Source organism: Neolamprologus brichardi, chromosome 12, assembly GCF_056152115.1.
Source record: "Neolamprologus brichardi isolate AB-2024 chromosome 12, ASM5615211v1, whole genome shotgun sequence".
NCBI classification, from domain to species: Eukaryota; Metazoa; Chordata; class Actinopteri; order Cichliformes; family Cichlidae; genus Neolamprologus; species Neolamprologus brichardi.
The window spans coordinates 22,770,733-22,787,198 of record NC_142115.1 but is presented as its reverse complement, the minus strand read 5'-3'; the positions used below and the strand labels follow the sequence as shown (position 1 = coordinate 22,787,198).

At 41.3% G+C, this 16,466-nt stretch overlaps 1 protein-coding gene across 1 annotated transcript in view; it reads left to right on the top strand.

Annotated features, from left to right (window-relative positions):
• The first annotated feature begins 3,700 nt into the window (after nucleotides 1-3,700).
• Nucleotides 3,701-16,466, top strand: part of ntrk2a (neurotrophic tyrosine kinase, receptor, type 2a) — a 106,060-nt gene continuing 93,294 nt past the window's right edge. The window contains exons 1-5 of the mRNA XM_087849187.1: nucleotides 3,701-4,267; nucleotides 7,214-7,288; nucleotides 8,533-8,604; nucleotides 9,038-9,106; nucleotides 10,002-10,150. Of these exons, the coding sequence (XP_087705313.1) occupies nucleotides 4,008-4,267; nucleotides 7,214-7,288; nucleotides 8,533-8,604; nucleotides 9,038-9,106; nucleotides 10,002-10,150 (625 nt within the window). The 5' untranslated portion in view covers nucleotides 3,701-4,007. The remainder of the gene's footprint in view (nucleotides 4,268-7,213; nucleotides 7,289-8,532; nucleotides 8,605-9,037; nucleotides 9,107-10,001; nucleotides 10,151-16,466) is intronic.

Genomic DNA, 16,466 nt, shown 5'->3' with positions numbered 1-16,466 from the left:
GACTTCACTCCCCTCTCGAATAGTGTCCACTATTTGTTACTAATGCATGGCTACTAAATGGCTTCTTCTTTTTTTGGACTGCTGTCTGCTTGGATGATCAGATTATGTAGTTAAAAAGTCACAGACGGGATACTTCATTGTTCTTTTGCTGACAGGGATGGTTATTGGTGCATTACTTTCTAAAAGCTTCAGTCATTTCCTTTAGTCCTTTAGCAGCCTGAGAGGACACTCTGTATATGTGCAGACTTTCTAAAATGAAACAAAGCAGAAGTTCATCACTTATTAGATTAAACTCCCAGCTCACTGGAAACATTGGGTTGTACCTTCTGAAAATTGGCTTTTTAAGTATCCCGTCTGCCACTAGAGAGCACTGGTGTATAATCTGTCAGTAGAACCACAATTCAAATGACTTGTAGAGGTTGAAATAAGTTCACGAACCCCCGTGACACGCTGTACAAAACCACAGTAGTAAAGAAACATCAAAACAAAACATTTAAATGAAGGAAAATCGATAACAGCAGAGCGTAACTGGAGGCATGTTGAACCACTGACAAAAAAAAAGAAAAAGAAAGAAAACTTTTAACTTGACTTTCTTAAAGTTAAAAGAAAATTAAGAATAATTTCCAAATTTTACTTCCTTTCATATGAAAATTGCTCATCATGTCATGCATTTGTTCCTTTTAATCACAGCTCTGCAGTAATAATTCTGTTCAGAAAGTGACATTCAGACAATTTTTAATGAAAAAATATATTTCATTTTAATAAAGACTTGTGGGTCCCACTGAAGACTACTATCTCCTCATACTTTGATGTAGCCAGAAAGCACATTAGAAAGAGAAGAGAGGAGGGAAATAGTCCGGACCGACTGAGGTTTGTCTCTCCACGGGTCGTGTGTTGTGTGCCAAACCGCCCCACATTTACTGAAAGAAGAAACACATTCAGCTCAGCGATGTTGTCATTACATACTCCCATCTACTCACTGGTCTGCTGTTCCAGTCATGACCCGGGCTCTGTTACTCTCAGCTTTGGGCTAAAGCAGCATATCAGCCCCTTTCTGGTCCCAAATAAATAAACCGTAACAAGTTCTGGTAAAGGTTTGGACTTGAAAATGACAAGACATTCTTCCTCATCTTGTGCAAACCTGAGGTAACAGCCGTAAGTACACATATTATGTTCTCAGTCAAAGAAAACCCAAGAACAGAATATGATGCAACAACAGGAAGCAGCACAGGTGGCTTTAATGGAGCGACATGATTGCGAAGCAGCGGCCAAAGCAATTATGACTCAACAACGAATGACTGTGACGATAAAATAGGCGATAGGCGATTCAACAACATCTGATCTGAAAGGAACACAGGGGAGACTGTGATGATTGTATACTCGACTGTCATCACCTTGAAGTTTTACAGCATTTGATGGATATTTCCGGGAGCAATCTAATCCTATATCTAAATGGACCCATTAAGAGGTTAATTGAATATTATTTGTAGCCCCAGTTTGATGGTTATTTGCAAATACTTGTAAAGATACAAAATAGTTGTGAGCATAATGAATGAAAACCAATGCAATTCACCAGTCTCCACACAGCCAGAGGCAAAGATCTTTACATCATGATGCCATGCTGCTATGGAGGGAGCTGGATGACATCATGAGAATGCGCACATACATCAGCCTCAAACAGAGTTCATCGTTTATTAATAAACAGATTTATATATTTATATATTTAAATACCATCTCTGATTTTTATTTCTAGAGCTGATTCATTTATGACTCACCCACTAACATTTTGCAAATGGATGTGTTTTTCTTTTCTTTTTTGTGAGGCAGAACTCATCCAAAAGAAAGTACTTTAAAGGAATGTCCCATCTAATTTCAATAATTAAAGTCTGACTAGATAAGCTGCTTATTTTATTCAAAGAAGCTCATTTTTGGCAAAGGGTTATCAAGATATGACATGGATTAAACCCTATATTAACTGCCAGAGGGGTATGGCTGCCAAATGAAACGTCCAAAGACACACCTTTAACATATTTGACTGTCAATTTATGCGCGTACAGTTTAAATACATTGAAAGTGGTGATTTAAACCATGAAACATGCTGATTCACAAGAAGCCAAATGTATTGTGTGCTGTGGTAGGCGCACAGTGCTGTATGGAAAACCCATTCTGAGGATGACAGACGGTTCGCCTGGTGTTATTAATATATCACAGACCTGTAACACAGGTTGCATCCTGTAAAAGAGCAGAGAGGAATCTGAATATTCTGTTTTTGTCAGACACAATTTCTTTTTAATTGGTACACCCACGCTACTCTGTGCAGAGTGCGTACACCCCAGTTTGTGAGGCAGACACCCACCAGATTGGTTTGCACACAAACAGGGCTCCATAATTACGCTCCTCTATTCAGCAGCACTGCCTGTGCGTCAGCACAAACGTCATATTAGAGCTGCACATGGGGGGCGGAACATTGGAGAGGAGAGGAGAGGAGAGGAGAGGAGAGGAGAGGAGAGGAGAGGAGAGGAAGCCTCGCAGATGTGGCGTGCTGGGGCTGCTGCTGCTTGCAGGCAGATGTTCTGTCATCCTCTGCCTCTCACTTATAAGGTGAACGACTGTGGAGGAGTAGCTCTGTTCTCCAGTTGTAGACAGCAGGGAGAGACCAACTCTTATGTTAGCAATGCATCCAGCTGAAGGAGATCTGGCCTATAGCAACAGGGTGACTGGCATACAGCCGTATAACTTGCACTCTAAGATGACATGTTATTGATTCAGGTCTGGTTTGGCTGAGAGCCTCTGATCATTATGAAATATGACCTAATGATTTAATATGGTGACGCCAGGTGAAGTACATGCCAGCTAAAGACCTGATGATCAGTGATTGCTCACTCTTTCTCTGTACATATTACATCCAGCCTGCATCTTTAAGCATCTCTCAGCTCAGTTAGAAATGAAGCTCCAGGATATTTAAACACAGTCGGCTACTCTAACATGTCGAATGAGGATTAAATAGGAAGCGTCTGCGAAAAACAGCTTTGTTTTTCATTGATTAGCTGTGTACAGTTCCAGAAGTATTACAGCCAGATGATAATCATAATGACGATGGCAACAGTGTTGATGAGAATGATTACGACAATTAGAGCCTCTAAATTGATAGCCCCTTGTATCTCATTTACTCAACGATCTGAAGCCAGGTAGCGGATAAATTAAGTAAGCTGTTCAGAGCACAGGTCTTTTCCACAACTCTGTCTTTCTCTTTATGTCAGATAAGGACGCTCACATCTTGCTACAAGGAAACTTCAACTAAACCAAATGAGGATAAATTATTAACCAGAGAACACGCGTGGAGAGCGAGCACAGCAAGAAACAGTTGTGCTCTTCCCCTGAACCTTCCCCCGGACCGTCCTGAGAGCAGGGTACGAGAACCGGTTCTCTAAGAGGGCATCGGTGATGTTTATTCACGGCGTGCATTGATGCTCCTTCATCCTCTTCATCCCGGCAAAGCGCGCGGAAACAGCGGTGAGGTGCGGTGCCCACCTTCTGACTGTCATTTTGTACACCTACATCACCACCACCACTAACAACAACCGAAAATTACCCTCCACACACGACAACTCTGTCGGGAGGAGGTTCCGGTGCTTGTCAGCTGAGAGAGAGAGAGGGAGAGAGAGAGAGGGAGAGAGAGAGCGATCCTCCTTGGCAAACATTGCCAGTGTGGCAGTGAGATTTTGACTAACTGGCTGACTGACTGGGGGATTCTGGAGGAGTCACACGGGGAAGGGACGACACGCTCTCCGGTTTTCTCTTTTTCCCACCCCTTTCTCTCCTTCTAATCTGTCATCACCGGAGAGGTCGATGGTTTTGTAGCTGCGAAGCCTGCATCCATCTCAGCGGCGGATTTTGTTTTATTTCTCCTCTCCTCGATTGGCCGAACCGGGGCTGATCCCAGCCAACCTGGGCCGGGCCGTGGAGCTGTTCAGCGAGCCTTATAGCTGAAGTTGGCGGCACCCGAGATGAGCGCCTTGAGACCCGGGAGCGGGGCTCTCTCCTCGCCGGGGAGACGGTTTGGGTCGTGGCGGTGTTGCTGCTGGTGGTGGTGGGTATTGGTAGTCGGGGTGGCGGTAGGTTCGGGTGATCCGTGGATGTCCGCCGAGGCATGCCCCTCTTCTTGTTCCTGCAGCAGCACCAGGATCTCTTGCGTGGACCCGGAGCGGGGTATCAATGCCTTCCCCGTCCTGCAAACCGAGGCAGAGATGGAGAACATCACCGACATGTGAGTTTCCCTCTTAAGCACCGGTTCACGGAGAGATGTGAAGCTAATGCGTCAGGGGCAAATCAGCATATTTTCCTGACTTTATCCTTTTCCAGCGGCCCACATTTCCCAGAACTTCCCAAATAAAGAAACGGCACCCTTCACCCCTATTCTGCCAATTGTATGGGGAGCTGACAGATACACAGCAAAGAAAGCGGCCCAAATGTTGTTTATTTCTGCTCTGAATTTTAACCTGATGAATGGATTTTAAAGCAAATTCGTAAATCCATATCACTTCAGGTAGGATTTTAAGTAACCGAAGCCTACACTTCTTTCCTCGTTGGCAAGGGTTTGCCTCAGAAAGGCATCAAGTGCAACCCACATTGCATAACAGACTCTTTGGCATCAAGGGGCACATCAGTCTTTCGGCACCAGCAAGGAAACAAGCTCGTTTAGAAATGAAATGCAACTGAAGCTGATGGGCTTTATTCTGACAAATAGACAGCTCAGTCTGCGCGCGTACGTGCTCGTGTTTGTGTGGAGACGCCAGACACTACAGTCCAAATATTAGCACAGACACTTCCCAAGATGGCTTATATGAGTGTAGGCTATCTAAATGAACCACACAGGCGGAGAGAATCGATGCTGAAGAAAGAAAAAAAAAGAAAAGTGACGTTTTTCTTGTCAGACTCAACATTTTGCTGGCAGTCTCTTTAAGGTTGGTCGGGCTCAAGATGCCATAAATCTCAGTGTGTGTTTAGATGTACTGTATCATCTCCTCTCCGGGCTGTATTTGAGCTTTTTCCACTCACATTTAATGAAACGTCACTTGGCCTGAAAATGAGCTGAGGCACCTCTGCAGCCGAGACAAATTAAACGGGAGATTAAGGTTTTTAATTGCGCCAGCATATTTCTTGGCAAAGATAAACGGCCTTGTTGGTAATGACTTATGTCGGAGATAAACAGTTTTTATCGGCGGCCTTGGAGAAGCCTTGGAAGCTCTTTGAATGAGCCAGTGTAGCGAAAAGAACTGACTGAGTGCTTGGCTAATGTAAACAGACAAATTACTGATGACCGTGGAACTGCTAATTCCGAACGACCTTGCCAAAAAAAAAAAAACAACCCTACTCGGGGGAGATACTGTAGGTCATCGTGCGCCCTGTCGTATGTGCCGTTTTTGGTTGGACTTAGTTTATGACAGCTGATCTGAATCCTCAACAACTGGTCAGAAATCGATGTGCTGTATGGGTGTAACAGCTCACACAGTCTGCGGTGATGTCTCTTTTGTGCCCTAATGTGTAGCCTGCAGTATGTATATGCTCAGAATTCCAAACAAATCATACTTAGTCACCATCTGTTTAGAAAATATCCTTTAGGGGGGATTCAGGGAGGAGGCTGTGCTAATACAGACAATCATAAATGGCAATATGTTTTGTTACGCACAGAAAATGCCCTCCTGATTAAATACTGAAAACATAACCACGCGTACAGAAATTTCCCAGAGTTTGTATATTCACGCTTGTACCCCTACACCGACAGACAAAGGAGGCTAACGCACATATGTGGGTATAATAATGGTTATTTAAAAGCTCAGTTAAATTCCTCCCAGCTCACTAAAACAGACATTCAGCGACGGCTTCGTCAAACATGTGCACACTTGTGTTATTTGACAGCAGCGTTATTATTCATCAAGACTGTCTGCTGTTCTCCTTTAGACTCTTTTGCAGGTGTTTATTTGGTTTTATTTTATTTTATTTTTTTAAGCGCAGACACCGAGTGACTAATTGGTGATTTATTTCCGATGGCAAACGAGTTCGTTCCACTAAAATCATTTTGTCACATTGTCCATGCATCACTGGCAGGCAGTGTACTCCTTATTGAGAGATACATTTCATTATCACCAGATTTTTTCCCTACTTTTTTTTCTAGTGGATTGTGATGGGAAATGAGGGGAAGGAAAGAATAGGTGTTGTGCACAAAAGGTTCTCTGTAACACCCCAGACATGCAGATTGCATGGTGTACTTTTTTAAGGAATTATATTCTTATTTAACCCCCTGTATCTATGTTACCCCCCTTTTTTTTTTCAAAGGGGCAGCAAACAGGCAGCAAAACACTAAGTAATCGGAAGTAAACACAACATCCACTTTATATGCAAGCCAAACCAACTGCATTGCAATTTAGAGCAATCACACTGACCAGTGCTACTGTGGTAGCAACCCCCTAAATTCACCAGGACCCCCCTGCTAAACAGGCCATGAGCTGTCCTTTCAGTTTTAACTCATTTATTTTTTCACTTGCATCAACTAAAATGTAATTATTATGGCATACATTGAGAAACATGAACTAAAAGTTACACCTGATGAATTTGCAATATTTCCCTTCATTTCTACAGCCTTCAACAAATCAATCAATAGAGATGGTTTTTCTCACTCACTGCTTGTCTACCCCCTTGGAAAAAAACACTTTATTTACTGACCTTGTGATTTAGCAAGGGAGTATGTGCAATAAGTGTGGAGGTTTGTGCAGGACAAAGGGCAGTGCTGTGACTGTTACAGTGTGTTCCCTTGATGGGAAAGACTGTCCAGAGCTTTTGTTTAGCTCTAAATGTTCTCAGAAATCTGATCCCGAAGCTGTGATATTCAAAGATCGCATATACTGCTTTCCAGCACACATTCACACAGCTAAATTCATTCACCCAAGGGAGTTGCCCACAATCATCTCCTGCTGGCTCTAGAATCAAGTGCCATGCACAAGTGCTGCTGAGGAAAAGAGGCGAGAACTGTTCCTTTTTCACGCCCCCCCCCCCCCCCCCCCCCCATCTCCTACGTACCACCTGCACGCTTTCCAGAGTCCTTTTTTTTCATTATTATTTTATTTTGGTCCCTCTGACTTTTTGAAATGCTTCTGTTTATGCTTCCACCTGTTAACAAATGAGCCGTCTTACCAACGCTTGGCTCTCTTGACAGTTACATCGCAAACCAGAGCAGCTTCTCCTCCATCAGCGACAAAGACCTGCACTACTACAAGAATCTCAGGAACCTGTGAGTCTTTAATGGCTTATATTACCTTTGTACCCTTTGAGGTCTGTCTGCATTATTTTAAAGTGTTCTTGTCCAATGTTGGACCCAAACAATAGGCAGCATTTCTATGCACATTCTCTCCTCTTTTTACTAGTCTTATTTATTTCAGCCTTGTTGTGTTTATCACTGCATCACACAGTGTTTTGTCTAGTTCTGCACTTCTTTATCTTAATTTGCCTCTTTAAAAGAGAAAAAAAATAAACTATAACCACGAGCAACCACTTTCTTGTACCCTGAAGATAAAATCTGTTAGGAAAACGCTACCTAATTTCTCAACCAGTATCCCATTTGCCAAGCAAATTAGCACAAAGCACATATCCACAGCGAGTGTGCTGTATGGTTTTCATTGTGGCTGGACTCATGCAAAAACAGCTATAAATGCAGGAAGTCTTAAATGCTGTGTTTAAGCTTCTATCTGAAACAAATGTCCCGTGTGTCTACGTCATGCTGCACAAACACTTACACTCTGTGCTGTGTTAATGTAATAGTGTGTGATCTGACTAGTCATACAACAATATTTTGTTATGATTCACACTTTTAATGACTAAACGCTCAGCCCAAGTGATGCCACACCATCAGCTGCAGGAGATAACATCGCACCAAGCGGCAATATTGTCTTAGAGCCTCACCTTAACTGATAAAGGGCAAAGACTTTATGCATCCCGTTATAGCATCGTAGTGTAATGCCTGTTGTGTATTAATATTAATTTTTTATGTACATAAAAGCATTTCTATTGGGGTACCATTTACACTAAGCCCAGCGGATCCAGTGTATTGGCTTCGATTAGCTCTGATGGATGCAGTTTTTATTGGCGTTGTTTATATAAACGTCATTTTAACAGAAAGGGATACTGATATATCATTTTAATATGAAAAACAACCTTTGTTTGTCTCTGTCTGTTTGCATCACAGACATCCCTATATTGGACAGCCAATAACAGAAAGCGTGTCCTCTTTTAAAGCCCTAAATGTTCATCATTTGATTAGTTCTTTGGACCTAAATTGTTCTACTTTCTAAAAAAAGTGTTGTGTTAATATATATATATCCTGGTTGTGGTTTGTAGGTCATATAAGACAATAAGGAGAGCAGAATATGGGTTACCAGGTTCTTATTGCTGGTACATATCCTTGTCTTGGCTGGGTTGTGATGTGAGACATGTGTTCATGAAGATACTGATGATGTTCTTGCTTTTGTTTTGTGCCAGAACGGTGACCAACAGCAGGCTAACATATGTATCAAAGCTGGCCTTTCAGAGCAACTTTAGACTGCAGTACTTGTGAGTAAAAAGTCATGCTGTTTATTCCTTCCCTTCGATTGAAAATGTGTACCTTTGCAACGCAATGTGAACCAGTCACACTGTGAAGAGAAAATTAATAAGTAAGAAGAAAAGCCAGTGAAGGCAGTGAAATTGATGAAAAACGAAGTCCGCTACAGGTTAACAAGATTTATAATTGATAGTCAAACCGTGATGCAGAGTCAATATAATTAAAGTTTAGTTTGATACTTATTATATTTAATTAATGTGACACTTAAGGTTAATTGTGACAGTCTGTGACAATGTGTGGGGAAAACTTTAAACGAGAAATATAATACAGGCTTATTAGTGTAGATAGAAGTAGACATGTGCTATTAGTCCTAACAACAATCCACTACTTTGCTTTCGTGCTGCAAACACAGTCTTCTTCCCTAATGTTTGATTTAATTTCTAGGAATCTGAAAGATAACAACCTGTCATCCCTGTCCTGGAGGATATTCAAACACCTCAACATCTCTTATCTGTGAGTTCAGAGGAACCTTTGCTATCAGTCTTTCTATCTGTGTGTGTGTCTGTTGGTTTACCTCCTAGTTACTATGAGAGTCTTTAGATAAACACAAATATATACAGTAGCATCTGTAATAGCATCTTAGGTTTTTAATCTCATCGGTTTATAGTTCTATTTAGTCCGTAATTTTCCTCAAGCAGGAAAATGGTTTTTTAGAAGTTCTTGATTAAAGAGGAGCTGACGTTTTAGTTGCATTCAGAGTCCAGTCAGATCCTAATTTGAAACAGAGAGTCAGAAATAGTGACATAGTTGTTGCGGGATAGTGATTCAACTACAAACTTAGGTTTATATTGGAACACAACCGGTTGGTTGTATAGTAAGACAAAACCCTACAATAACTGAGTTGCCTGTTGCAAAGAAACATGTTGCAGAGCAGTCAGATTGATTGCAACTTGCTGTCAATCTGTCTGTGTTTATAAATTACGTGGAAGTTATCTTTAACTCTTTGGCAATCTGTCTGAGGGTGATTGCAGTGAGTCTGAGTCAGACTGTGATTGTTTGGAGACAAGTTGCCCGCCACCAGACAACCTGTCCAATCCCTTTGCAATCAAAAGTGTTCACCCAGGAGGTTGAGGTTGTATTTTATTCTTAGATTTTTTTCCCCCTGTTTCTATTTTTCCCCCTGATTTAAAAGCTAAATAACAGCACAGAGAGCATGCAGAGATGTTAGTAGGAAAACCTTGTAATGTGACAAAAAAAGAAAAAAACAAATCCCAGAAACACTGAACATTAGTGGCGTCGAACAGTTACAATTCCTCTCTTTCTTAAATCTTCCAAAATGTATGTTACTCTTTCGTGCTTTGCTATGCTCTGCTTCTCACAGATCTTCAATGTGTGTGTGTGCTTCTAGGATCCTGTCTGGAAACCCTCTCCACTGCTCCTGTGAGAACATGTGGATCAAACTGTGGTTAGGAGAGGAAGCAGACATTCAGGAGCTACGCTGCATTGAGGATGGAGGAGCACGCAAACTGCTGTCCAGACTGACATTACCTAACTGTGGTAAGGGCGTGCACACACACACACAGACACACACACACACACACACACACACCTGGAAAAAACATTCACAAGCTGTAGCAGAATGTAAAGCGTTGAAGCACCTGGAGGGAAAAAAATCAATCCTAATAGTTTCCTGTGCAAATATTTTTCCAAGGGCTTGCTTAGATTTTGTCGTGTTCTTATGTATTTTTCATATGTCTGACACATCTGTTTTTATGTGCACAGTTTGTATAAATGTGTATGTACACGTGTGCGGTATGAAACTTGATATTTGAAGACAAATGTGCTAAGTGTTTTGGCAATTCTCAGGAGGTGTGGGGGTTGAATGAATAGAGACACTGAAGTTTGCTGTTAACACCTAAGAGGATAACTGTACAAAGAGTACAATTCATGCACTGACTACAGCCTCTGCAGTAATCTGTAATATATACCTACTGGTATGTGAGTGGGTGCTGCATGGACAGCATTGCACTTACACGGAGTGTCGCTTAGCCTGTATATTGTAATTTCCCAAGACACTGTGAAGTGCAGAAAGCTACAATGTCTTATGCATGAGCAAGCAAACAAATGACCAAATAAAAGCACGCACGCACACTTAGAGCCTCACTTTCACAGGGCTTGAACATGTTGTTTGCTCTCTGTTGTGTGTCACCAAAATGCCATCAGCGCTGCACAGACTGATTTATCTTTGTCCAGTTGGGATTTTTCCTCATGCGATGCACAGATTAGCTGCTAGATGGAGTAAAGTGAAATGACCGACACACAGGTTATGCATGTGTGTGCCGTTTGTGAGTGTGTGAGGAATAGAAAACCCTTGGCTTGTAGCAAAAAGCTCTTCAAGTACCAGTCCATCTACCAATTAGATGTGCGTTAGATGGGCTCAGTATTCTTGTGTAGTTCTATAAAAGTACATGCTTGTATATTGTATCAATTAATGATCCCACGAGCATCAGTTCCTTTTGATAGATACATACCACTGCATGCTGGGAACATTGGGCAAGAGCTGCAGTTTTGCACGACCCAGTTGTCTAACCATAATTTGGCCCTTATTAAACTCAAATCCAGGCGCCACAATGAAGAGGTAATCAGTGTTATTCGCTTCACCTGTCAGTGGTCATAACATTATGCCTGATCGGTGTATCCTTGTAGTAAAAAGGTCTATGAGTACCAGTCCATTTACCAATTAGATGCGTGTTATTTCCAGTATTCTTGTGTACTTCTGTGTAGGTACATGCTTGTATGGTGTATCACTGAAAGCTCTGTCATTACATTGAATGTGCTAGATTAACCAAAGGAGAGAGAGCATCATGATGTATTGTACGGTACATGCTTGTATGCTTGTAGTAAAAAGGTCTATTTACCAATTAGATGTGTGCAATGTTTAATATTCTTGTGTACTTCTGGGGAAGCATTGTATTGAACGAGCAGGTGAACAACATGAAAACAAGGCTTTTATATTTATTATTATATTTATATGTACATGTGTAACCTGGGGGAGGAGATGTTTAATGAAGCTATTACGTTATGTCTCAGTGAGCCGTCCCTATTGATTATTTTCCCTTTTGCTTTTACTACAGAAACTACGAGGGTATCGATTGTAGAAGTATTCGTCCTAAGTATTTTCACACACACGTACTCACAAAACAATCTGGCCTGCTTTTATTCTGGAGATTTGCAGAGAGCCCGACGATGTGTGCGTGTGTGTATTAGCTGTGCTGCTATTTTAGAGAATAAACGCACAGATCTTGATCGTTGCCTGTAGAAACCATCATATGTCTGCTACGTATGTCAGTCGTACGTAGAGCTTACTTAGAGATTTTGTTTTGTGTTCCTTCCCTGTTCTTTTCCTCGCCACATGCAGAAAACAAAGAAACGTCAGTTTAGTCAGGATTTAGTTCATTGCGCTTATCGTTATCAGAGATCATACAAAACCTGCCAAATTTGTGCATCGCCTTGCCTAAGTTGCTCATCTATTCCTTCTTGCTGCTCACCTGCAACAGCAGCATGCTAGGACTATATGATGCTTTGTGTAATTCAGCACATAGATGACATCATTGACTCTGAAAGTTGCTGACTGTATGTACTGCAGTAAAATGAAGTGTTATAAAGACCATCTGCACTGTGTCCCATAGCACCGGTGACCTGCTGTCACGCAGCAGATTTCATTTCCTTTTCCACTGAATCATCATGTTTTGTTCTCTAGGAATAAAAAGAAAAAAACCCAACTTTTCTAGAATCATGGAAAGCTGCAATATTATAAGCAAACCCCACAAAGATGATCACATTTTAAAAGCAAGAAAAGATGCTTTCCACAGATTTAATCAAGAAACGTTTCTTTGACCTGCCAAGAAACACAGTTAATATTATAATAAAGAATTATGTCTTTACATTCGTCCACATACAATTACTTACCACATAAGTGTAATTTCAGTTTAAGTACACTTCCAGGACAGGCTTCTACAAACCACAAGGCTTTTATGCTTATGGGAGTGTTTATGAAGCATGAATGTATAAATGTCAGCAGTTATTTGACACTTTATTCTTCCCTTCTTTATATCATCTGTATGAATTTTTCATGAATCATTCTATTTTGGACACTCTTCTGTTCATAAGATGTGTCAAATTACAGCTTGACCTGTCTCAGAGTCTGACCTGCTCTCATTCTCTGGATTTGTTGATTTTGTTTCCAATCGTGTGCACTGTATCTGGCTCAATCTGGCATTTAGAGCTTGAGTTTGACCAGAGTAAGCAAATAAAACTTGTTTCCGCCTTTCGGAAATGAAGAAATAAAATAATAAACCCCAGTTTATTTTAGTAACGTGGCATTATAAAGGAATTTTCATGTCAGACTTAAATTTATAACAAAAAAAATAAATCAGTCAAATCCGCTTTATGAGCCTAAGCATGTTTTGGGGTTTTGTTTTAGCATCTTTGTTGTTCACAGAGGAATCAATCTGGTGAAAAAAAGCTCTGGGCAATCCAGAGCACAAACAATAAGTTAGCTTGCAGGAAGCTAACAATGTCATTGATAACTCCTATTGATCTGTCCCCTCTACCTTCCCTCCATTAGCAGAGGATATTTTTGGCATTAGCACAGTTACAGCAGGGCCTCTGGAGAGGTGGGCGGGGGACCCCCTGGCAGAGTGACATATGAGTAGGAGGACATGGTGGGGCAGGGGTGCCAAATAATGCCCCAGGGCTAACAGTGATACACCAAAAAAGACCTTTCAGTCTGGCCAAACTGCTGGCCTCGCGCTCCATGCTCATAGTTCTTCCTCTTTATTTGGCATTTTCCATCTGCCTGTCTGCTTTATGTAAAACCTTTCTGTCTGTGGGCCTGAACATTTCTGAGCGACATTATGAAGAAGGCACAAAGAGGAAATGCCCATCGATGCCCTCGGGCCGACACTGATCTCACAGGCGAGCCTCATACGATTCTCTGTCTGTGTTTCCCCATAGACTGTTTATGGTTGGAGCTCCGCCCCGAAAGGATTACAAACACAGAGCCTGTTCAATGTGCAAAATAAAAACATCAGCTGTGTCACTCAGCAAAAATGTTGGCAACGGCAGGTGTTTAACACTCCCGCTGTTTCTTAATAACGGGGTAATTAAAACAAAACAAAAGAGCCATATTTAACTCTTTATAAAGTCTTTCATTTTGTGTCCTTCCCTCAGTTCCTTCTCCCTTTAATGCCACGCTTGTTAATGGTAAGAAGGGTAAGTTTAAGCTTTTTCCACCATCGCTCTTATAACACCTTTAGCTTCTGCTAAATGAATCAAATTCCATTAAAGTGAATAACTGAAACCAGCTGTCCTGAGCAAAGGGTGCTTTTTCCCGGCGCTGTAGAAATTATAGCAGATGTATCACCAGATTCCCGCTGGGCACATCACAGCACAGGTGCACTCTGCCTTCATCTGTGTCTCTCTCAGTTAGTCATTCCAGTCAAACACGCAAAATGACAGTCAGTCGTTGCCCTTAATCATCTATTTTTATGATTGCTGTTCAAAGAATTTTTTCCTCTGTCCCCGTCATTTCCTTTCTGACTTAATTGGCTTTACCATCCAATCTGTGCATAGGCTTTTGAATAGTTGTATAGTAGATAAAACTAAAATTCATCAGCACAGGCAAACTCAAAACAGACCAGATGGCTTCTGTAAGAGTTTGCGGATAGGAAATGCTAATTACATATGTGAACTTTCTTACATGTTAAATAGTAAGGAATAAAGCAAGACACAAAAGATTTAGTAAGTAAATTAAGTCAGTAAAGCAGTTGGGAGGCACAACACAAAAACACATGACAGATGAGGCAGATTGTTGTATTTGTAGCTTGTAACCTTGTTTTATGAGGTAGCTGAAGTTAAAGTAACAGGGCTGTGAAGTTCAGCTTAATTCAGTTAAATTGTAATTATCTTTATAATGTAAGATAAAGACTCTACAATAAAACAGAGAAAACCATAACAATCAACAACCGCTTGTGAGCAAACTTGGCACTTGGTAACAGTGGCAAGGAAAAACTTCCTTTTAACAGGAAGAAATCTTCAGCAGAACCAAGCTAGGGGCAGCCATCTGCCACGACCACTTGGGGTGAAGGGGAAAAAAATAAAACAGATGGAAACAAGAACCACTCAGTGCATTGTGGGAAGCCCTCTGCTGTCTAGGCCTATTGTATCGTAATGTAGAGAGGGCTCAGGGTCACCTGATTCAGCCCTAACTAAATACTCAAATTTTAAGCTTAATTTTAAAAGTAGAGATGGTGTCTGTCTCCCAAATCCAAACTGGAAGCTGGTTCCACAGAAGACGGGCCTGAAAGCTGAAGGCTCTGCCTCCCATCCTACTTTAAATAGGAACCACAAGTAAACCTGCAGTCTGAGAGCAAAGAGCTCTAATGGGGTGATGTGGTACTCTGAGGCCTTTAAGATAAGATGTAGCCTGATTATTCAAGACCTTTAAGTTTGATTTAAGGGAGGCAATAAAGAGATACAAATATAGGAGAAATGTGCTCTCTCTTTCTAGTCCCTGTCAGGACTCTTGCTGCAGCATTTTGGATCAACTGAGTTCTTTTCAGGGAGTTTTTAGGACATCCTGATAATAATGAATAATGATAAGTAGTCCAGCCAAGAAGTAATAATGCATGAATTACATTTTCAGCATTACTCTGAGACAGGATATTTCTAATTTTAGAGATATTGAGCATATGCAAGAAAGCAGTCCTACATATATGTCCCGGTCTAAAACGACTGCAAGAGTCCTCACAGAGTTACTGGAGGCCAAGGTAATGCCATCCAGAGTAAGAATCTGGTTAGACATGTTTCTAACATTTTTAAGGGTCAAGCACTATAACTGCAGCTTTATCTTAATTAAGAAGCAGGAATATAGAGGTCATCCAGGCCTTAATGTCTTAAGACATGGGTGATAGGTTTGTAGCTTAAACCTATTCGCTGGAACGTTGAAGGCAATATAATTACACAGCAACGCAATACACGAGTAGGCAAAGTTCTTCATGTTTCTCGTGCACGGGAGAGAACCGGACAAATGCCGTTCCTTCGCTTGACCCCAGTTGCTCTCGTCCGCTCCCCCGTAACACTGCTCATTTATTGAGGTTACATGAATATGCATAGGTTCATTAACATACGACGTATACACACACACAAAGGCAAGGTACTCTTTGTGTGTGTGTGTGTGTGTGTGTGTGGGGGGGGGGGGGGGGGGGGGGTGTCAGAGTGTGACCCCATAAATGACTTCCCTAAACCTGCTGGTCTGGAAGTCCAACAGTTCATCTAAACAAAAGGCACTTAGCCTAAACCAGATATAGACACGTTTATCCTACCATAAAACAATAAGAGAAGGTACGACCTCTCCCATGCTCTCAGAGTGCTCTCTAATGCACACAAAGTTTGCAGACTATCAAGGATCAAACCTCTACCAATCTACAACTAATTATAAAACTCTAAGCATATATAAGTAGATATTTCTAAGCATAAATGACAATAAACAATACAAAACCTAACAATGGGTCTCCTGCTTTCTGTCTAAGGACATGCTGCTGTCATTTTGAATTTTTCATAACTGAAGGATTCAAGAGAGATTAAGAAGGACAGTTTGTGGGAAAGAGGACAGGCGGTCAAAACAATTCAATAAACAATCTTTATTAGAAATGGAAGAAAGTAAGTTCTAAGATTTTGAAATGAGCAGGAAGGATGTCTTTTTACATAGCTTAACCCTTTTAATGTGGAAAGGAATTACAGCCATTTACGTTTCAGTGATTGTGTCTTGTTCCCATACAGAAGACTGTGTAGAGAGAATCTTTCTCAAAGC